Source organism: Corvus cornix, chromosome Z, assembly GCF_000738735.6.
Source record: "Corvus cornix cornix isolate S_Up_H32 chromosome Z, ASM73873v5, whole genome shotgun sequence".
In the NCBI taxonomy this organism is placed as follows: domain Eukaryota; kingdom Metazoa; phylum Chordata; class Aves; order Passeriformes; family Corvidae; genus Corvus; species Corvus cornix.
Window position 1 is genome coordinate 72,370,498 of NC_046357.1, and position 23,155 is coordinate 72,393,652.

The following is a 23,155-nucleotide window of genomic DNA, read 5'->3' on the forward strand; positions in this document are numbered from 1 at the left end:
CTGTGTAATTGCTGGTGAGTGTTATAGGAAGCTTTGGACCACTGTCAAGTAGTAAAAGAAAGTGAAGGAATAATACTTTTTTAAAGTTTTGTCCCTTTTCAATGCCGAGGAGTGAGTCACCGTAGTCTGGCAGCCTGTGAAAGTCACATTCCTGGTTATATTGCTTGGTGAAAAAGAGATTCCTGATGTCTTTCCCGAGTTTGGTGAGACCCAAAGCCAGCGTGACACCTCAGCCATAAACCATATCTGCCTCCAAACTCTGCCTGCTTTCCCTACACATATCTCTGATGTCTCAAATTGCGTTTTCCTGCATGGAAAAAATGACACTTCTCTGTGTTCTTCCTTTTAGGGAGGCATTATTCAGTGAAGCAGAGATTACCTGGGCATAATAAAAAGTCAATTTGCAACAATATTCAGATAAAGACTGTGTTCAACGTTTTTTATTCAATATGTTTATTGATTTGAGGAACTTGAAAGTCTGTTCATTAGTCTGCAAGTGAGAGGGCCTGTGAGCTTTGAAAAACAGGCTGAGGAACCCAATCTGATCTTGAGAGAATAGGAAATTAATCGGGGTAAAGGATTAGGAAACTAAATTAATCCTCTCATTAAAAAAAAAAAATAATAAAGACAATCTGGAAAGTAATAATCAATTGTACAAATACAGTGTAAAAATATCTGGGGGTCAAAAATTATGTGTAAGCCAAGAGTGATACAGACAATTTATGACTGGATGCAGGACATCTGAATTCATCCTTCTACTGCTTCACACTGCTACGATTTTCTGTGTATTTACCTACTTGGCCATTTTTGGGGCATCAAATTTCAGGAAAAATGTGGGTGTGTTGCAGTAAATGCAGAGGAGAGCAACAGTGAGATTGAGAGGCTAGAAGTCCTGACCTGCAAAGACAGAAAAACCTTGGTGCTTGTCCAGCTCAGAAGACAGCAGAGGGAGGTGTGGGAGATGTCCTCAGCTGTTCCTCAGCTGTTCCTCAGCTGCTCTGAGGAAGAGTGGAATAACCTGCCTGCCGTTTCCATTGCAGATGGGACACCAAAGTGTGCTGTCAGTTGCAGGGAAAGGTCATCAGCTCCAGCTTCAGGAAACAAAACATCCAGGCAGCAGGAGCAGCTGAGCCCGGGGGCATTGGTATCACACCTCCACCTCTGGAGAGATTAAAGAAGAGATTAGACAAACATCCATCTTGAATAACCAGCCTTGGGGCATGGAGATGGAGCAGATATCTCTTCCAGGCCTGTTCTCTGGTTTCCTGTTTGCCAATTGACTTTTTAGATAAAGCACCTCCATCAGAGGATTATTTTACTCTTCTGTTGTGTGAATGCGTTGCTGATGCTCAGATTCACTCTCTCCATTTTCCTCAGGCTCCTTTGTGCATTTGACATTGCAGAGCCCCAGAGCAGGGTTTCCTGGCTGTCTGATCACTGTGATCATGTCCCTTCCTTGTCCCTGAGCTACCACAGCTCAGCTGGTACTAGGTGGCTCCTCCAGCCATGGCTGGTCGTGTGCTTGAGCCTCAACAATCCTCCCCAGCTCTGTTTAGTCAAAAAGAACCTGAAAACCTTGGGGGAAATGCACTTTTGGAAAGATTACACTCCTCTCAACCCTTTGGTGTTGAAGGTCTACATGGAAGCAGAATGCTTAATTCCACTTGTATTAATTTCTAATTAATGAACCTTTATTCCCCTCCCTGCGAATCCTCACATAATTCAGCTCCTACTCCCAGTTCTTGTGAATTCAGGAACTGGGAGTGCCCAGCTTGGAAATCAGAGGCTTGCTTGCCAGCTGCAGGGAAATCAGTGTGAAATCAACAGTCTGAAGCCCTGTGGGCTGTGTTCCTGCAATGGATCGTTTCCTCTGCGCTGGGCGTTCAGATGCAAGACCACAAAAGCCAATTTAGATAAGAAGGAACTTTGCAGCAGGGCCTTGTGATAAAAGGATCCAGAAACCAGGGCTGGGGAGGCAAGAACTGAGCCAGAAGGAGGAGGGGGTGGGGGGAATTTCCTGTTTTACACACACAAAACAAAATAGCAGCTAGAAACCCACAAAACCGTATGTCTTACCCCAAAGCTGACAATCACTTTTCCTGCTCTTTCAGCAACAGGAGGGAGGCACACACACATGATATGGAAGGCTGGCAAACCATCACCCCGTGCAAAGACACTGCTCTTAACAGAATGACACCTGTCCACTTCAGTAGCAGGGGTGTTTTTAGGGACTTTATTAGAATTGCGGCAATTGCTGGATAGGAAAACTTCTGTTCCATCCATCAGTCTGGGTGGATAAGGGCCCACATCCTCAGCTGCTGTCCAGAACCATGATTGTCTATACAGATACACTTCCCCAAAACAAAGCTTAGCTGCCTGCCAGCAAAGTTCCTTCACTCTAATTTTGGACAGGATATAGGAGAAACATTCCCAACAATGTTGCTGTGGCACTTGGATCAAAATCAGTGTTATCAGGAGGAGTGGAACAAGGAACTAAACAGGGTTTTTTCCTAGAATTTCTTATTTCTCCTTATCTCTTTGACTCACAGCCTGAAAAAAGTTGTAGTTAGAATATATTTGGGTTTGGTATGGCTTGGGATTTTTAAGAAAAAGGCAGGGGGGGAAAAACTCCAAACCACCAGCCTGGAAAGCCCAGCAAACCTTCTGCTTTGGGATTTTCTTCAGAAGAAAAATGGTATGCAGGAAACTGCCTCACTCCGTTCAGAAAAGCATGCAGCAGCTCCTTCTTTCCCTTCAGCTGCAGCATTCCTGATGGCCAATTGATGTCACACTTAAAGCAGCAACCAAGGACAACCCCAACATGTTATTTTTTTTTTCCCTGAGGGCTTCAAGGCTTTGAGGTTCTCCTTGCACCACGTTTGATGCCATCACTGTTACTTCACTTCTCTGGCAATAGCACCCAGCAGCCTCAATCATTTTGGCAGATGTTGTGCGAACAGAGGTCCATTTACACTGCCCTGCACGCCCTGAGCTCTTCCATTATTGCTGGGGCTTATTTGCAGAGCTGGTGAGTGTTACTGTGCTACCTGCCTTTCAAGCACCCTCATCTCAGCCAGATCTCTCAGAGAGCTTCTCAAAGTGTAAGCAAGCCAAGGCTTGGTGGAATCTCTCTCTTCAAGCTGTCATATTCCCTGAGAGAATGTTTTTGGGTCTTTTTCTTGCCTCTGGGCTGCCCCTTCTCAAAACTGGAGGCACCAAAGCAGATAGATGAGGAGAGCTCAGTTCTTTCTGAGCACTTGCCCATCAGTGTGTCGTTTATATTCCCCTCACTTTTAGAAACCCTTCTCAGGGCTTTGTTTGCTTTTCAACTGCTGCCAAACATTGTCCAGATGGTCTTAATGTCACATCACTGTAGGTCTTTTATTTTCTAGTCTGTGCCCTGTTTTGTCCTTCGTTCCAAGCCAATGTCTCTAAGACTATTTTTGGCCCCTTACTTCATTTCCCCTCCCTTCTGTCCATCAAGCTGGGTGAGTCACACTCATATGTCCAGGAAACCTCATCTATTACCCCAATTGTTCTGGACTGAAAGGAGGAGAAGAACAGTCACCTCCAGATGACATTGTTTATGCCACCCCAAAGTAGCTCACCAAAGGTTTGGGTACTTAATACCAAGCAGTGACTCCACACACACACAAAAGGCTGCCCTAGCACCGCTGACTGAACTTTCAGGAATGTGCTTTGGAGAGGGAGCATCCTGCCAGGAGCCTGCAGTTATCACATGCCTGTGTGTTTTTTAACAGCACCAGGAGATCCAATTCTCACCTATACATGCGTGCAGAAGGAACCCACGGATGCCAGCAGAGATGTCCAAGCACAAACACTGGGCTGAGATTCAGCTCCTCGCGCAGGGTAGGCAAAGGAAGATGCAAACAATCCTTGGGTCTTAAATTCAGACAAATGGATGCCTTTCTTCAGCATTTTCCTCACCAACGTGATCATTAGAAGCCTTCGTCTCCCTCCTGAGTTTTTCTCTTGTATGACAAGCAACTATCTGCTCTGAGTTTAACTCCATCACAATGAACCCCTTTTCCATTCCTTCAGTCCCGTTCTCAGGGAAGAAACCTTTCCTGACTTCCACCACTGCCTTCCAAATTCTGAGGACATTTTCCCAAGGCTGTTGGTTTCATCGTTGTCCTTAGTTTTCATGCTCTCCTGCCTGCTCGGTTTTATCATCTGATCCTGGCCAAACATCACATTCCTCCAGAACAGGGAGCTCTTTCTCTCTAATGTAACCATCAATATCAGCAACCAGGAAGGAAAATAAATCATCTAAGCCTCGAGGAACAGCTACTCCTGCCCTTCAGAGGCAGAGTAGAGGAGACATTTGGGTTTTGGAAACAAGGCTGTGCAGGGTGGCAAGGTAGAACTGTAGACCCTTTTGCAACCCTCAGTTTAACACCAGTCATTTGTGAAAGGAGTGGGAATTATATCTGATTATAAAAACAAACAAAAAAAAAGGACTTCACTGACAGCATCTCAGGAGTCCCCACATTGTGTTCAATTCATCAGATTTTGTAAAACACAGAGCCAAATTATCACATTGCTTGCCTACCAGTGCAGATAAAACCCCTTCTAATGCCAGAGAGATAAATCTGGAACCACACACTTTTTCTAGGCAGTTTCTAGGAGGTGAACTTGGTGTTTTCTCTCTCATCCAGGTCCGGGGTTACGAAAGCACTGCAGAACTTTCCGTGGGGGGCCTTTGTGTGCTTACCAACTTGTGCAGCAAAAAGTGCTGCAACCAGCAAGTTAACAAGGTAGCAAGGTGCTGAGGGTCATAAGGTGTGCATACGAACTAATTTTGGGAAGGAAGGAAGTTTTTCTTTTCTGTGGGGAAAAAAAAAAAGAAGAAGAAATCTAGTTCACAGAAACCCCAGGTCGACCTCATTTTTTTTTTCTAAATGCACACAATTCCAAAATATCAAAAGCACCTGCAATCATTCAACACCTCTGTGAAATCAGGGCAAATCTTGGGCTTTTCTTATTTTCCAGAGTAATATAATACAGCAAGTTCAAACCAAAAGATCCTTCCCAGGCTGCCTAGTAATCTCCTGAGAGCCATCCCATACATCCGAACACAATGCTGTCAGCTGGATGATGGGATTAAATAGCATCCAGGTTAAAGCCAATGCAATCCAGAGAACAATGATTTCAAGCTCAGCAGTCTGGGAAGTGGAATGTATGGTGTTCCTCCTTTTTTTTTTTTTTTTTGGTGCCTTCAGGAATACTCTTCCATGCTGAGAAAAGGAGAGTGAAACTCTCAAAGGTCACCCTCCCTGCCCACCAACATGAAGATCTGGGTGGGATGTAATGGTGTCAGGAGCCATTCAAGACCATATTTAAAGCAGAGATGTATTTTACAAGATTTTAGTTAAAGGAAATGCAAAAATATTATTATTTTTAAAATTTATATAAATCTGTCCAATCCTACCTCCATTTCTCACCAGATTATGATGATACAGGCTTGGGTCCACAGAAACCAAAGTATTCAGGCACAAAAACTGGCTTTGGACTTTTCACTCCCTCTGTCTGTAACACAGCTTTCATATCTAGAAAGCAGAGAAAATGATCTTGAAAATTTTGGTAAAATCCTTAAACTCTGATTTTTGAGGTGTTTTGCACACACTGAATAGGCAAAGCTGGAGCGTGGCCTAAACAGACAAGTCTGGTGAGAAACCCAAATCAGAAATTCCTATGAACAGTTTCCTCCCGACTCCACACCCCCATCATTACGGTTGTTATTGTAATTACTGTGGTTGTTGTTATTATTTCACCAGTTCTGATGTTTACATTCAGTCTCCATCTGCCAGGCAGCTGCTGCAGAGTGGGGATCCTCTGCGTATGTGCAGCTACTTTGGTGACCCGAGTAATTACAGAAGTACTTCATAGCTTCTCCCTTCCCTAGGCACCGTGGAGATGACATCCCTGAGACAGCAGGGTACGGGTTTGGTCTGTGACTGTGGATCATCACTAAATTGTTTCCTGAGCTTCTGTCACCACCCTGTAAAGATTAATGTGAACTGAATGAAAAGCAGTTTTTCCTCTCAGACCCTTCCACTCCTGCTGCTCACAAAGGAGGGTGAGCATGCCCCACATGTTCTCAGCACTTGAGGCAGAGCACAGGAGCCTGGCAGGTGAGGAAGGAGGGCCAGGTCATGGCACAGTGAGGCACAAAGGGTGGGGAGGTCACCGGCAAACTGAGCGTGCACTTCTCCACGCTCTTCTGAGCCTCAGTCAGGGACAGCTCTTTACCAAGAAATACACATTTTTTTCTACCTTGCTTTGTCCTACCTCGTGCTGAATGCCTTGGGCCAAGCAGCACTCAACCCCAGAAGGCAGAGCTGGGGCACAGGTGAACCCATGCCGCTCGTCCCACTCCACACACAGACGCTCAGCCCTGCCACGTGAGGCCACTCAGCTTATCAGCAGCTCCAGTGGTCGGCCACGCTTTTGAAATTATTTACGCACTGATCTCCTGGAGGTTCCTCAGGCTTTTTTGCTCTCCAGACAGGAGGAGCAACAACTCTCAGAGCTTCACAAGTTTATGAGGCACAGCTCATGTCACTGCAACCACGGTTTAGAAACATTGAGGTGCTGGATCCAGCTAGCTATTTATAGAGGGACATAGGAGCACCTTCCAAATCACTGAGAATGCTCCAGTCTGACTCGTTTTGGCACTGGAACCAAAGGATGGGATTTCAAAGAACCTGGTCGTGTAAATCTGCACCTCTGAGTACCTGACAGGGCAGCAAAGAGCAGTGGCCAGAGCCTCTGGTCAGATTCTTGAGGGGCACAAAGGAAGGTAGATCCATCAGTCAGTGGAGGGGTGGTGATTTGTGCCAGTGGAAGAACTGTTGCCCTGGAGGAAAACTTCACAAGCAGTCTTAGTCACACATTCCAGCTCCTCAGGAAGTTTCTCTTGCAGACACTGCAAGATGCATGTGTGTGCATGTGTGAAGGTAGCAAAATTTCCTTCTTTAAATTTTGGGGTTTTTTCTCTGCAGCTGGGTGGGAACAGCTTCATCCAAGCTCCTTAAGGACTGTTTGACAGCTATCCAAAGACTAGATCTTCCCCTATCTTCTAGTTCCATGCTCTGGTGTTCCCATCTTTCCACATTCATGACCTGTCCTTGCAGGGCCCCCACCTTTCCCAGTTCTCCGTGCCCAGTGCATCCCATTAACTTTGTGTCCTACATTATCTACCTGCCACATCTCTCTCAGGCAGCACTTGTCCTGGCAATGGAACCGAAATTCAGTGCCACAGCTGCCCTCATAAGGGATGAGCAGCCTCACTGTCACTGCCACAGGTTGGGAGATACTCAGGAGGTGTCCTTCCATTGCATTATTTTATCTCTTTTTGCAATATTTTTAATAGTACTCAGGGTCTTACTGTGTTTATTCAATCTTTCTGGAGATAATTCGACAGCATTCATAATCTTCTTTTACTGCAGCAGCATGAAGTACTAGAGGAAACAAGGGTTGACCAGTGTGGGTGAGAAAGAAGAAGCTGACAAAACTTCTGGGTTCTTTTTGCAGCCCCCTTGACAAAGAGGAACAAGCCACAGATGTGCAGTTGAGCAAAATAGGTGTTTTTGTAAGAAAGGGAGCATTACAGCTCTGGGCATCGTGTGAGCCTCAACCTTTTCTAAACTAAGGTTTAGGAGAACCTGTAACAAGTCTTTGTGTAACAAGAAAGAATATTGAACCAGCACAAGTCCACTGACAGTTGAAAACTCTTTATTGCCTTGTTTATATCTCTGGAAAGGCACAAGGAGGGGAAAAGACTCTGGTCTTCAGGCAGGAGCTGGTGGTAGGATACAAGAGGGAAACAAGACAGCTGCTGTGGGATGCTTGCAGGTTTAAAGGCATGATCCAGTTCTCTGGCACAGGGGTATTTTTCATCAGGGTAGTGTGAAGTGCATGCCCTTCTTTAGGATCCACAGTCAGTGAGACTCCCTGGTATGCCTCCTGGGCTGCACAAGGTGAGAACTGAGCCTGGTGAGGTCATGGAAAAACACCAGGGAAAAGTTGTGTGACATGCTCTGCCTTTGCTCAGCCTGTGCTGTTTCTGTAATCCTGACCTCATCCTTCTCTCCGGTGTCCAGCCTGGATCCAGAGACGGTAACTGAAGCTTCTCATCTCAGTTGCCTGTCCCTTTACCAAGCTTCAGAGGAGCTGTCAGTAAAGGCATTGACTCCCTGACACTTCTGCTGCTTGGCTGAGGTGCCACCAGGCTTCAAAGCCCCCTTCTCTCTGCACCTCTCTTCCAGGTCCACAGGGATAACTCAGCTTTAATCCCTCTTGGTCACTGTGCCCCCATCTGACACCCCAACCATTCTGTCAGCACTAAGGAGAAATTGGAGAGCATGGATTCCTGCTTCAGAGTGTTTGTTTAACTAAGTGCCCAGATGCTGAAGTACCAATTGTCCTCTGTGCTGCTAGGGGTGCGTTTGTGGGACTTGGTGGAACAGGAACACGTGAAACCCATCAGGGCAGCTCAGCCGGGACTGAAGAGGAGAGGAGAAGGGACCTGCTCAGCCCTGCCTGCTCCACCCATCTCCACGGAGGCTCCAGTGAGGGGAGGCACAGAATTTTGGGGTACAGGCATGAGGCAAAACGTGATCACTGCCCTGCCAGCCTGTGGTGCCTCCCCACAGTGGGAACCAGGGCGTGAAGGAGAACCTGGAGTCCCCAGGCAAGCGGAGAGCAGGTGCCAAACCCCAGGGAGGGGCATCACCAGCTCTGCTACACGGTCGGAGCCACTGGTCCTCCCCAGCCGAGGTCCCTCTCAGCCCCCATGGGTGATGTGTGGTGTGTGACACATCCACAGAGCGAATTCTTGGGACTTCTCTTAATCCTATCCCGCATCCCGATGGAGAGGCGGGACACGGGGGTAAAGGTGATTGTCCTTCCCAAGGAGGAGAAAGGGACCTGCTTTCCAATCAAAACTGAAACCTTCCGTTTCAAATCGAGCTCTTAGCAGCGCATTGTCTCTAAACAAAGGCCGTCGCTGTCAGGACTTAGAGCAAGTGACACCCGCTGCTTTGATTTTCGAGGAGATCCCAGCCAGAGAAATGCTCCTGCACGGCAGGTTTTGCATTCATGGAACAGGCACCTCCCAGCAGAAAACCTTGCCTATGGAAAGTTTCCAGCCGTCATTGCTTTGGAAACAGCGCTTGGGGCAAATCACACTGCCACATCAACACTGAATCATGCCTCAGATGGAGATAGAAGCCTACAGGGTTTCCAGAGCAAGCTTTTTTTCACCACACCCTTCATTCAAAAAAAATCCTTTTTCCACTTCCAGTTCTTCCCAGGGCAATGAGCATTGTTAGGAGTGTTTACATTGCTGCTCTCTGCCAAATTAACATCATCACTCTCACCACCGCAGGAGCTTCTGGGTGATGCTAGCTACTCTCAAGCAGCGATCTCAGAAGCACTAAAAGCAAACAGGATATATGGCTACATTTAACTACCACTCTGCTTCAACAAGCAAGAATCCTGACTCCTAAGCTTTGTGAAAAAGCCGGAATACCAGATGCCTCCGAGTTTAGTGAAAGCGACTTGCTTTGAGCACATATTTTGTTGCTCTTCGCTCTTTCAGGTGTCATTCCACAGCCACTGCTGTATCAGAAGGTCGTGAGAAGTAAAGAACCACCTAAAATATGATTATGGTGACCCAGGTCTACACAGAACATTTCATGACCCCTTTGCCCACCTTGAACCTCCTGTGGGATTCACCTTCCCCAGGTTCCTGCTGTCTGTAGGAGCAGGACAGCATTGCCACAGCTGACTGAGACACGAGTCATCCCGTGGTGTAGAACACTGAGGACGATTCATCTGAACCTTACCCCCAAGCCCGACCTTTAAGACTGTTTTTCCTCTCCCAGCTGCGTGTGCCAAGTCTCGATATATCATCATCAGTGGGAAATATGCAGCCGCGCTGGAGGAGGAAAATAACTGGGAGACATGTGAGTAACTGAGACAATGCAGAACTGCCAAATCTGTGACAGCTGCTGGGGGCAGCGCTACGGTCTGACATCCAGGTAAATTATCGTTTTGATATGTATTTTCCTGTGGGCACAGGAATCAGCACAAACATCAAGGGATTTTTTACTATTGTTATTATCACATTATGAAGGAAGCATTGAAAGCTCAATTTCACCAGTGGCTGTTTTCTGAAAGGGAGAAGACTGGTGGTGTCCCTCCCAAACACCCTGAAGTGGGTTGAATGAAGGCATTCCTTCAAAAATGCTAAATCTACAACTCCTTAGCCAGCCAGAACATATTTTAAATTAGCTTTTCCAAAGTTTTCTAAAAGCCCTCAGCAACAATAACAGCAGCCTAAACACTGTAAACAAAGTGTCTTTTCCATGCTGAACAGCTTAAGGAAGAAGGAAAGTGAGAAAAAAAGAGACAGAATAGGAAGAGCAATGGAGCACCGAGGCTGTCCCTGTCTCTGTGGGGACAACTCCCCACACCTGGTCCGAGTGCCTTGTGGCTTCAGCAAAACCTCTGCCTCAAGCCTTCAGCTTTGCCAGGCAGGTTCCTGGCTGGTCTCAGCCCGTGTTGGTCTGTTTGGTGTCCATCACCCTTTAGGATAAAGCACTTTCCCTGCTTTTTGTGCTGAGTGAGTCCCTGCAGCTCCACAGGAGCGTAGCCCCAAGCCTCTGGTGAAATGCACAGCGCTGCCTGAGGGACTGAGCTTCCCCAGGCTTGTTAAAACCAGCCTCTCAATATCCTGCAGCCTGCCTGGGAAGTTTTGGCCAAGCTTCGTCAGTGAGATAGGATGAAATATACCATCTTGTGGTGGAAATATTAATTAGTTACTGTTTCTGAAGTGTATTAGATGTTATGGTGTCTCTGTCTCTTCTTATCTGCAATATGGGCTTTCTGGCCCTTCTCTCTACCCCAACCAATTTTTCATATAAACCTGGAGTGCAAAGTCTGCACTGACACATTACAGGATGAGCCAAGTGACTATCATTCAAATATTTATTTCATGAGAAGTAAGAACATTTTGCACTTTTCTCCAGAACTCTTTCAAAATCAGCTCATTTCTTCTTGTTGGAAGAGAGCCCATTGTTCATTTGACACTAAAGATAGAGCTTTGCTGTTTTCTTTTAAGTCTGCATTTGGAGGGTGGACAGCAGAGAGGGAGTTAAGCTTTATTATGCTGCCTTGTCAAAAGGATACAACATTATGCAAAAGGAATGAAGTGGAACAAAAAATTTGCTTTCTTTTCCACAAGCTGTCTCTCACTGGCATACAGTTTTCAAACGATATACCTCTTTTGCTTTGTCTGGTAGATTGGGTTTCAGATGACTGTGTCAATTAAATGGCAAGAGCACCTTGCTGCCTCAGGAAACAGCCACCAGCTTCCTCCTGCCCTCAGAACTTCTGAATTAATGGGGCAGAGGGGTGGTGCTGTTTGTCTGGTTTTAAATCTCTCTTAAATAAGCATTTGAACAGCTTAGTGCTGGAGCCTGCAGTCTGGAATGAACAATGTTCCCCCAGAGCAAAGACAGGCAGAGTGTCACACCCGCAGGAGGGCAGGAGGGGCCCTGAGGCACAAAGTGATCTGCCCGAGGTGACACCGAGCCTCAGTGCAGGGGCAGGGACCCAGGCTCACAGCTTCCCTGGCTTCAGACTGGAGGCAAACAGAGAGGGACTGCGTGATCCACCAAGAGAAAAGAGGACAGATGGTTGTTTTCCTCTGTGGCTTTGCAGGATAAACCAGGAAACACTGAGGGATGCCCCTCCTGATTTGTTTTTCTAACAACGTGTCCCTACATCCCAGCTGCTCGGCTCGCTGCAGAACGCTGTGCAGGGAAGGGCTGGAGCACAAATCTCATCAGGAGCAGCTGAGGGAGCTGGGGGAACTCAGCCTGGAGAAAAGGAGGCTCAGGAGGGACCTTCTGGCTCTGTTCAACTCCCTGACAGGAGGGTGCTGCCAGCTGAGGGTCGGGCTCTGCTCCCAGGGAACAGGGACAGGAGGAGAGGAAATGGCCTCGAGCTGGGCTAGGGGAGGTTTAGGTTGGGTATCAGGAAGAATTTCTTCACTGAAAGGGTGAAAAGCGTTGGAACAGGGTGTCTAGGGAGCTGATGGAGCCACCATCCTTGGAGGGATTTAAAGGATGTGTAGATGTGGCACCTGGGGACGTGGTTTAGTGTTGGGCTTGGCAGCGCTGAGTTAATGGTTGGACTTGATGATATTAAAGGGGTTTTTCAACCTAAACAGTTGCATGATAGCCAACAAAGTATTTCTTTGTGTGTTTATCACCCTTGGAAGTGGAATCCCTCATGGCTGGATGTAGCTTGCATGGTGCACAGCGAGGGACTCCAGGCAGACGCCCAGTGAAATCCCGAGCTGGGTGTGATTAACTTCCCTGCGCCTCTGAGGAGCAGCACCAGGAAATTGCTAACACTGTAAATTGTCTCAAACATGCACTTACTGAAGCCTTTAAAGAGCAATTACTATATGTTAACTGAACACCCATCAACTGTAAAACCAGCAGTTATGTGGGTTTAATAGGTATATAAAGGAGAAAATCTCACCACCCTGCAATTAGTTCTAAATCACATAAAAAGTGTAACTTGTACACTTATTGCTTATTAATACATAAAACATGTACAGCGTGTTAAAACATTTAATTAGCACGTGCCTAACAGGCTAAAAGTTAAGTACCAAATTATGACTAAAATACTGCTGAGCTCCTCATTAGCCATGTGAAACCACCCCCCAACACGCAGAGCTCATATTGTCCTGGGAATTAGGTGCTTTCAGCTGCTGTTCAGTGATTTTAGATCGGGGACAATGATATTCTGCCCATTTCCACTGACTCCAGAATCACCTCACAACACAGGATATTCCTGAGAGAGCCAGGAGGCAGAGGAGGGAAGAGATGCTCCTGAGCAAAGTCTACAGCCCTCACCTCCATGAGGCTGTGTTTAAAAATCTGGCCAGAAAATGAGGTGTGAACAACAATCCACATTGTGCTGACCTCCACCAGGGGCTATCAGCACATCAGGACAGAGAGGAGGAGGAGTGGAGAAGGTCCTCGTGATGGAAGAGGAGATCAGTGGTGAATGACATCAGCAGGAGGGTTTGTGGCAGAGGCCAGGGAAGAGGGGAGCCAAAACTGGAGGGCTGGAGGCCTCCAGCATCACCAAGAGGGAAGTGAGGGACTGGATATTACTGAAAAAGTAGGAAAAGGGGGTGAGGGCGGGCAGAGCAGGGGGTAGGGCTGCAACTTGGACCTGCAGCAAGGATGGATTCTTACCAGGGATCCCAGAGGGTGGAAAATAATATCTGGTGTGTGCCATTGGGAACGCCACCCCATCACGCAGTCTGTTGACAGAAGGAAACCACAACGCAGAATTACCCTTTGTTTAGTCTAAGTCAGCTGCCAGCATGCACATACACCACATGAAAGGCAAAACCTGAACATGTTCCCAGAACATCTTCCTGAAAAAGCCATCTGCTGCTGCCCGAGCTAATGTTACCGTCCTCCCCACCACAGTGAGCTTTGGAAGCATAAACTCCATTTTCCAAGGGAGATAACATCCTCACCTCTGCTTCAAGCCCCAAGAGACTTGTAGGGTTTCTCTGCTTGCACAAGGAGGTGGTGGGGGTGGGACATCCAGAGAGCTCCCTGATTCTGTGGGGTAGGTCTGGAAGTGGTTGGCCAAACTGAAAGTCCAACAAGAGAGGGCTTTCTCTTGACCCCAAGCAAACAGAGGTGCAGTTGCTTCTCCCCAGAATGTGATGGCACTTTATTCATCTAGATAGTAGATCCTAACTCATGGTACCCGACCAGATGGAAAGATTAAAAAAAAATATTAAAAAATAAACATTAAAATTAATAATTAAAAAAAGAATTAAAAGTTGTGTGACTTTCATGCACAAAGATATAACTTGGAGCAAATATTTAACTGAAAGCTAAATCCTTTCCACTTCTAAATGTCTTCAGGCTAAGGCCATGGACAAGGATCCAACTCACCTGAATTTGTTTTTGGGTTATGATAGAATTCCTCAAAACAACCTCAAAAATACCGGTTCTCCATCTAGCAAAAAAGGATGGTAAACTCTTTTTCTGCTCCAGCAGAACAGTTCTTTATATTGCAAGATTTTTTTTGGTGGAGTATTTCTGCTCTGTTCCTTCCAGAGGAAACACTACAGAAATACTTGTGTGACATGACTTCTTTATGCTATTGTCATGTAAAATAGATTATTGTCTTGTTCCATTTTTCTTATTCCATCCTCTAATTACTCTCTTTGAAAGAGCATTAGTGGCAAAGGATAGTAGCATGAAACACTAACAGACTTTTGCTCAAACGCTATCTACTCTTGGTGAAAAGAAACATTAGATTTAAAATAACTGAAATACTTCATGAACATGAAAGCCTCTCTAGTGCAACTGATCCTTCATGAAAGGGACCTTGAAATGGTGATAGGAGATATTTATACATAGTTTTAAGCCCTTGTCTGTCACTGGACTATAAACAGGAATTAAAGTTTAGGGATTTTGAATGCAAGTTTTTACAACTCTTCCTCCTTTGAGAGACTCAAAGCCTAAATATTATAGGTTTAGTGAGTGTTATTCATGACACAGTAAAGTTAATCAAGAGGGGACTATCACTAGCTTTAAAAGAAAGAGATCCCAGCCTGAAACTGGAGACAACCTGGACTAACCACAGCTGTGCTGGAAACCTGCTTTTGAGGAAGAAAACAAGATTCCCCACTGCTCAGAGTCAGCTGAAGACAATCGAGAAAACTTTGTGTGTGTTCAAACCAGCCACGGAATGGAGCTCCTGGCATTTGCAGAAAATGTGGCTGAACACAGAATTAGTAAACTCCCACAAAGCAGAAACTCACCTGAGTGCTGGAGAGCAGCCCAGCTGCACTGCACCCTTGATATTTCATTTACAGCACTTGCTGGTGCTCATTCCAGGACGGGAGCTCTCTGAAACTTAATCTGGACATTTTAACTGAGAAATCTTGGAGACTTGTCTTGTTCAAGGTTCCACTTCTGCATGAAAAATGAAGTGATCACCTCTTTCCTGAGCATTTTAACCACCTGGTAGCACAGCACTTCTCCACTGCTGACTGGTGAAGGCACATGATCATGCCTCTATTTGAATTCAGAGTGTACAATCACAGAGTTTGCTTGCAAGGATGACACTGAGGAGAAGGTCTACCTTTTTTTCACAGCCAAAACCCAGGTGAATTCTCCCAGTCTAAGGCTCTCCCAGAATGCAGTGTCCCTGGGAACAGCCCATCGACTCAGCAACAGCACCCACTTGATATAAATTAATGGGAAAGGAAAAAACATCTCCTTGTCAGCTTTCCAATTAAATTACATGTAAAGAAATCTAGGTTACAGCACGAGACCCTGCAGAGGTCCTAACTGCTGAACATGCACTTTTAAATGGATTAAATAACAACATACAGTTAATCTGATGGTAAGAATATAATTATACTTTTGTTGCTGCTGGTCATTTTCGTGGGATATGATATCAACCTCTGATCACCTGTTCTTCCTGCTCTTGGTTAACAGGACAGAAGCACAACCAGTTCCTCAGAGAAGGATCAGTCATATTTAAAGCTGTTGACCCCCAAAAATCTTTTTTCTGCCATTGAGCTGAAGAAGCACAAGTCCTGTCTGCAACACCTCCCAAACAACCATAATAATGTCTCCTTAAATATCCCAGCTCCTACCAGCCACATCCTGGGCCAGAGTTTTCCACCTGGCTCCCAGAGCACTCCTGTGAGGGAAGGTGGAAGAGGTGGCTACAGGAGCAGCTGAGGAACAGGGGGCGTAAACATCATTTTCTAACCTGGTTTCCAGGAGGATATTCCTGTGGCATTAGCGCAAGAAATAGCCTGCAACTGCAGCAAAATGTCTCAAAGGCCTCATGCCTTTCTGCAGGCAGCATGTTTTGAATGCTGGGTATTTATTCACCTATGAGAAACCAGATCCTTTCCACTTCTGAATGACTGTTTTTGCTCAGATCATGTGGCTCCAACAATCATGTGCCTGAAGTCCTGAAGAGTCTAAGCAAAGGAAAACATTTTCTGGAAAAAAACACATCAAAGACCTAGTGCTTTACAGAGCTTGCCTGCTAATTCTCTATTGGTTCTTACAGACCCAAACTTCATTCCTTTAACTGCAGCATCTCTGCTAGAAGTCTGCAGTGACTTCAGTCTAAATGATTCCACAAACACTTGAAGCAATGTTTGGCACAGTAGCTGAATCTCGTTTCCTCCAGTTGTAGAGAAAAACTTAAAATTTCAGTCTAACATTTTCAACATGAGCTAAATTAATTTGAGGCATTGCTGGTGAGTACCCCCCTCTCTTTAAATGATGCTGAGAGCACAACAGAACAGCTGCAGAGAGACATATTTCACTTAGATCTGGAAGTCATGCATGTACAGTTGGCTAGACTGAGCTAAGCTCTTCATTAATAGAAGTGTAAACTCTATGGAGAATTCAAGAATTGAGCTGAGGCGTATTTGCTGTTACACCAAACTTTCAAAGAGAGGAATTATTTGAGAAGGAAAGCGTGACTCTTCTCATTCCAGCACCTGACTTCATTTTTGTTCCCTAAGCATCCCAGCTGAAATTAATCAATTGCAATTCTTGACTGATTATTTTATGAAAAATGCATTTTATGAACAATGTCAGAATAACAGGACTCTCACAACTAACTTTTAGGAAGCACTTCCTTTTAGGATACTAAAATAGCAAAATTTTTTAACACAGAAGTATTTCACCTCTCAGTTCTCATCAGAAAAACCAGGTGTTTAGTCAAATCCAAAACTGAACTGGTAGCAAAAGTACTGTGACTTATATTACTAGAACACAAAATTAATGTGAAAGAGGACTTCTACTTCTGTGGATAAAAGCTTTTGTCAGAATGGATTAAGGTGAGACTTTCATTAGGGACAGATTATTCCCTTCCTGCTCACCATGGGATTTTCTTTTTTCTCCTTCAGGAGTCAAGACATTGAACCAGAGAGGGAACACACTTGATCTGATCAATTTCCACATTCTGCTGGAACAAAACAGATCTCAAATGCAGCGAGAGGAAAGTCAATAGTGCTACCCGAGTCTTAGCTGCACACTCTGTTGCTACACAATACAGTGCAGTGCATGAGGATTTATGTTATTTTGCTTATTTTTTGAGGCTTTTTTCTCACTTTTTCTCAAGCTGACAGAGTTTGCATTGGATTCCTCTAGCTGTAAAAAGCAAGAACACTGGTTCAGCCATGAGAGCAAAGCAAACCCAAAATCTCTCCACACTGACACTGTTTTTTGGGTTTGATTTGAGGCATATTGCATGTGTGCTGCAGAGAAGGGATTGTGGGATCCAAGTTGGGATGAATTAAATCTGAGCTAGAGATCGATAACTTCTCCTCTGTGATGGTCACTTTCTACCTGTTAAGGGCTCTCGTGTGCTGTCACCTGGCAGTGATGCCTATGAACCTAAAGAGAAAATCTGACAAAACCCACTTTGATTCTGCTAAGAAACCACTGCCTTAGTTAGGTGATGTGCCACTGAGCATACATTTAGATGCTCATTTATTTTTGGTCAAAAATGATTAGCCGTAGGACAGGCAGAAATGCTGTTCAGAGAAGGGCTGTGAGTCAGTGAGCACAGCATCAAAGTAGTTCACACTTTCACCAAAAACCTGGGCTTGCAAAAGCAGACAGACTGGAGAAGTCAAAGGTTTAGAGAACACCAGAGAAAGAGGAATTGGGAAACAGGCTCATGAAGGAGATCTGGAGGTCTCTGGTTCCGCCTCTTGCCAAAACCAGGATTATTGCTGACACTAGACCAGGCCAGTGGTGTTTGTGGTCTCTTTGCCTTGGAGCCAGACAGATGGCTTTCATGGTGGAAAAGTCCTGTGTCCTCAGAAAAATACTGAAGGAAGACTTCAGGGTGAGGAAGAGAGCAGAAACTTGGGCCAGCTCCCATTGAGCTGAACACCAGCAATTGTGTTTAGATATTTTCTTGAAGCCTGGGGGCTCTTTTGCTGTGTAGGTTCACATGAAATCCTCCAAGATAACCGGGCCAAGAGTACCAACATTCCACATAGTCCCTATCACTTCCCTAAGAGTGGATTTTCCTCTGGAAACCCCACAGATCCAGTCTTCTGTGTGACCCTGCCAAGTGCCAGTGCTGTCCCTGAGTCACAGGACAACCTCAAAGGCTGACCTCTTCTCCAGGGAGGTTGGATGTTTGGAAGGGAGGGAGATATCAGCCTGATAACTGCTATTCCCATAGCAACTCCTGCCAGGCCTTTGCTCTGGGGTGAGCACAAAGGCAAGAGCTCTGCATGGGGAGCATTCAGTACCTCCAGGCTGAAGGAAAATGCCAGCAGTCAAGATAGCAACAGTAAGGCAAACATTTACCCAGGCTTCATAAGCAAAGGGAGGACAATGAGCCTGGGAACACAGTGTGTGCAAAATCCTGGCGTCCCACGGCACAAACGCTCCCTGGGAAGCCCAGGGCTGAAAGAAAAGGACTTGCCCATCGAGGCAGAGAGGTAATGTGAGTAAAGGATCACTGTCAGTCACCATTCCCTTTGCTTCTTCTCTCCCACTCCTGTGTTGTGTTTCAGCTCAGCACAGGGAGCTCAGCACAGGTGATCCAGGACCTGAAAGGAACTTACAGGAAAGGTGGGGTAAGGCTGTCACTGTAGTGATAGGACAAGGGGGAGTGGGTTCAAATCAAAGTGAGTGGGTTTAGTTTAGATTTTAGGAAAAAAATCTTGGCTGGGAGGGTGGGGAGGCCATGGCACAGGGTTCCCAGAGAAGCTGTGGCTGCCCCATCCCGCAAGGCCAGCTTGGACAGGGCTTGGAGCAACCTGGGATAGTGGAAGGTCTCCCTGTCCATGGCAGGGCGTGGAACAAGATGAGCTTTAAGGTTCCTTCCAAACCAAACCATTCTAGGATTTTGTGATCCAGTCACATCCAGCCTGATACCTAAACATGGGGAGATCAAATGCTTTTGTTTCCAACTCACACAATCCTGACGCCAAGGTGGATGGCAAAATGCAAGTGCAAGAATCTAGAACTCATCCCAGGGTCTCCCACTGTTACATCAGTGATGCAATCCTTATTAGTAATGTCTCACTGAGCAGCCCTTTCCTTTTTTAAAGTGGTGGAAGTGCAGGTAGGCTCTGGGCTAGAACACATTACGTGCAAATTACTTGTAGGCCATCCTGAACAAATGTTGCCAGAGATCACTGGAAAAAGGTAGTGTCTGACAGCCCAGAATGCATCATTCCTCCCCTTCCCCTGTAAACATAGGTTAAGGAAATAAGCACTGTAACAGGGAGATAGAATATTTCTCTGCTTTTTGACTTCTAGGGAAAAAAGCACACACAGCTACAAGGCGATCAAAGGTTTCATGCTGTTTCACAGCACACACATTCCTTTAAGATCCAACTCCAGTGACAACCAGAAAGCTGCTTAAACTGGGAACAGGGTCTGATTAAAACACAACCAGATAAAAAAAAAAATCTTCTGGCATCTTCTGAACATGCACGCAAAAATCTGTATTTAGCAAAGGAAGATTCCATGACGACACCACGAGCATCACTTTAGGTTTCTGGAGGATGAGGAAAGCCTCCAGCTCCAGATTTCTGGGTGTATATTCAGCTCCAGTTAAGCACAGCCCCAGTGCTGGATCCAGCAGGTCATCAGATACTGGGGAATACAATACTGCAGCAGCTCATGACGAGGCTGAGTTGGTAATCCAAATACCAGCCTGTCTCCATCTATTTTGATCTTCTGATACAGCCTGCAAAATTCCCTCATTTCTATGTTTGGGTTCAGGAGGAGTCAGCAGAGCTTGGCAGCATGCCCCTGACCTCTAATGGATGTTGGCTGGGGCATAGTTGAAGCATTCTTGGGGGATGTTGTAGACCAAGACCTGCGTGAGCTAGGGAAAGTCACTCCCCATAACCTGCCAATGAAAAATTCCCTGTGAAACACTGGGGGAAAGGGTGCAGGAGGGAAAAAAGAGCACTTTGCTCCCCTTCAAGAGCTGCCAAAGCCAGTCCAGTTGTAGGGACCCATCTCCAGAGCAAGCCAATAAAAAAACACACACAGACAAGCACGCACTCTTAAAAAGTTTTTATTAATTTTCATTGTTTTTTTTTTTTAAAAAAAACAAACCCGTCAGTGCAACAGTTCAGTATCCCCTTCCTATCCCCCATCAGTAAGCAGTAATTTTAAAATCAGGAAATACCGAGTGCTGAAGCCAATGGGTTAGCATTTTGCTATTATTTCCTTCTGTCAAACTCTGAAAAAGTCCTCTGTATAAATTAAACAATGAAAAAAATGTTATTTTCAATTCTATGTCATTACAGTCAACAGAATCATAATAATGCACCTAAAATGTGTGTCCACAATATATCAGGTATACATTTTTGGGAAAAGAAAAAAAAGGAAAAAAATATGACATTCTAAGTTGTTAAAAGGATAATGGTCCCATATTTTTTTTATTACAGGTTAGCAAAACAAAATCCAATGGATTACAATATTTACATGTTATTTGAAAAATTAAGTAGTGATAAAAGCATGTCACAATCATTGTTTCTTTTTTTTTTTTTTTTTTTTTTTTTTCCTTTTTCGTTTTTGGTAACCATTACAAACACCCAATCCAGGTATGGAACTGTTTAAATATATTTGAAATTAGGCCAATTAAAAAACAAATACACAAATAAAGACACAAAATGTGTATTTATACTTGTCCCTCCAATGTGTTTTTTCTATGATGTTCTCTCCCTATATAAAAAAAAAAAACAAACCAAAAAAAAACCAAAAAAAAAAACCCAACAGAAAAATTGAAAGAATCCCCTTAACACACAATTGATGAATCCCCAAAAGCAAAACACCATGCTTCTCAAGTAGCACTTATTCCACAAATGCAACATTTTTGCCATCATTTTTAAGTGAAGCTCTCCAGGACACAATTTCCTGGAGAGCTTCCTATTTTCCCCCCTCCCCCTCCCCCAGATCCCCCCCAAAAAACAAAAAAAACAAACAAAGACACATGCATTTCTAAAACTAGGTTTCAGTCAAGTACTTTCTACTTTTTGGAAAGAAACTTTTTTTTTCAGTTTTTTTTTGTTTTTATCGTTTTTCCTTTTTTTTTTTTTTTAAATTCTTTTTTTTTTTTCTCTTATTTTGTTCACAATCAGAACATACCATGGGCACCAGATCCTGTATTGGCCACTCAGGCAAAATCCCCAAATTGAGTTTAAATAGGCTTCATCGCCAAGGAGTAGTGCAGGATCAGCCACTTAAGGTATGCAGGTTTCTATCCATTCTACACTGCTCCCCCCATGCTAAAAAGCTAAGGAGGAGGGGAAAAAAACTCAGCAACTCCATCCACTGGATTAGAGTAAAAGTAGTTCTCCAGGCTCAATGTCGTGTGTAACCAACTCACCTCCGCTTGCAAAAAGATGTGTTAACAGACACCCCTCCCTCCCACCACACCTAAACAAAAAAACAAAACAAAACAAAACAAAACAAAAAAAAAAGAAGAAAACACTCACAAACCACAGACAGAATTAAAAAAAAAAAGGGGAAAAAAACCAAAAAACAAAGGCAGCCAATCTCAACGAAAAGTTACTGGTGTGAGACTGATCGATGTTAATATGACAAGCAACAGAATGGTTATGAGGACCCATGTGTTTGGCCCATGAGCTGCATAGCTGTGCTGTAAGTTTGGTTCTTAAGGTATTTTTTTTTTTTTAAAGTTAAAACTTCTTTGTTATCTCCATATGTTTAAAATTAACGAGGACGACGACGACGACAACAGCAACAACGAAAAAGGTTCTATTCACAAGATCTAGTCTCCTTTCCCTGTCCCCCACTCAAAAAGAAATACTCATTTTTACATGAGAAACTTAATTGTGCTGTATTTGTAACACCTCAGGCTGATAGAAAATAAAACGTGTGGCAAACAAAACTGCACAATCAGTCACATGAAATCTACCAAATACTAAAATTATAACTGAATACTAACAAACAGCTTACCTGGAATAAAGGATGACAATTCACAAACAGTTATCTAGGAATTAAAGTATTTCTCTCTTTTTTTTGTTTTTTTTTTTTACTAAAATAATTAAAAAAATCACAGTATTTTAAGAAATAAAACCCACACTGGGATTTTAAGCACAATTTGTTTTTTTTTCCTTTCTTTAAAACTTTTTTCTTCTTCTTCCTCCATTCACCACCTTGCCCAGCAGTCTCTCTACATTTAACCACAACAACAACAGGTAGTACTGACAAATGCAGAGATCTCCCTTGGTTAATTCTGAGGTACTAGGAAACAGGTGACTGTTTTTTAAGCAAAGCAGTTTCTGTTTTGTTTTTTTTGTTTTCCTTTTTTTTTTTTTTCTCCTTTTTTTTTTCCTCTTTTTATCTTTTTTTTTTTTTTTTTTTTTCTTTTCTAAAGCAGTTGCGTTCAGTCTGGAAAAGCGTTATGTATTAAAACTAGAAAAACGCACACAAACTTGTGCGTTGAAAAGTTGTCCCCCCACCACTTCTTCCACGCTCACGACGCTTCCACTCATAAAACAATCGAAGTCTCTCCACTGCAAAGCACGATGTGTAATGTAGGAAAAACACGGGGAGTTGCTTCATTAGTCCAAGATGAATATAACTTCCCATTGTCAGATCCAGGAGGAAAAAGATGCAGTGACGTAATGGAACCACTTATTCCATCACTTAAATAACTTTTAATATACACACACTCACACAGGTACCAGTGCTTTGAAAATAGATCATTCAGTCCTAAAAGCAGCTTTATCTCTTCCTTCTGCCCGCCCCACCCCACCCCGCCCCTCTCATCACCGTTCAAGTACGTCGATTAGAACCACACACCAAATGCTTATTCACTTTTGGCCTCCGGGTTGTCTAGGAGAGGTTTGTCAGCAGCCACGATGCTGACCGCTGTTTCTCCGGCGTGGGAGTAGTCCACCACCATGGTCTCGATGCCTTCCTTCTCTTCTGGCAGCGTGCTGGCGGTGTCCTCCACATCCTCCTTGGGCTGGCTGTCCTCGCCGCTCCTGTGCTTGCTCTCGTTCAGCGCCCTGAGGTGAAAAACAGGA

The 23,155-nt window shown here is 44.6% G+C and overlaps 1 protein-coding gene across 5 annotated transcripts in view; it reads right to left on the reverse strand.

Moving 5' to 3' along the window:
• Positions 1-20,153: 20,153 nt before the first annotated feature.
• Positions 20,154-23,155, reverse strand: part of ZNF462 (zinc finger protein 462) — a 90,012-nt gene continuing 87,010 nt past the window's right edge. For all 5 annotated transcript variants that reach the window (XM_019289636.2, XM_039567826.1, XM_019289633.3 and 2 more), the window contains one exon: positions 20,154-23,137. In XM_019289636.2, the coding sequence (XP_019145181.1) occupies positions 22,936-23,137 (202 nt within the window). In that variant the 3' untranslated portion in view covers positions 20,154-22,935. The remainder of the gene's footprint in view (positions 23,138-23,155) is intronic.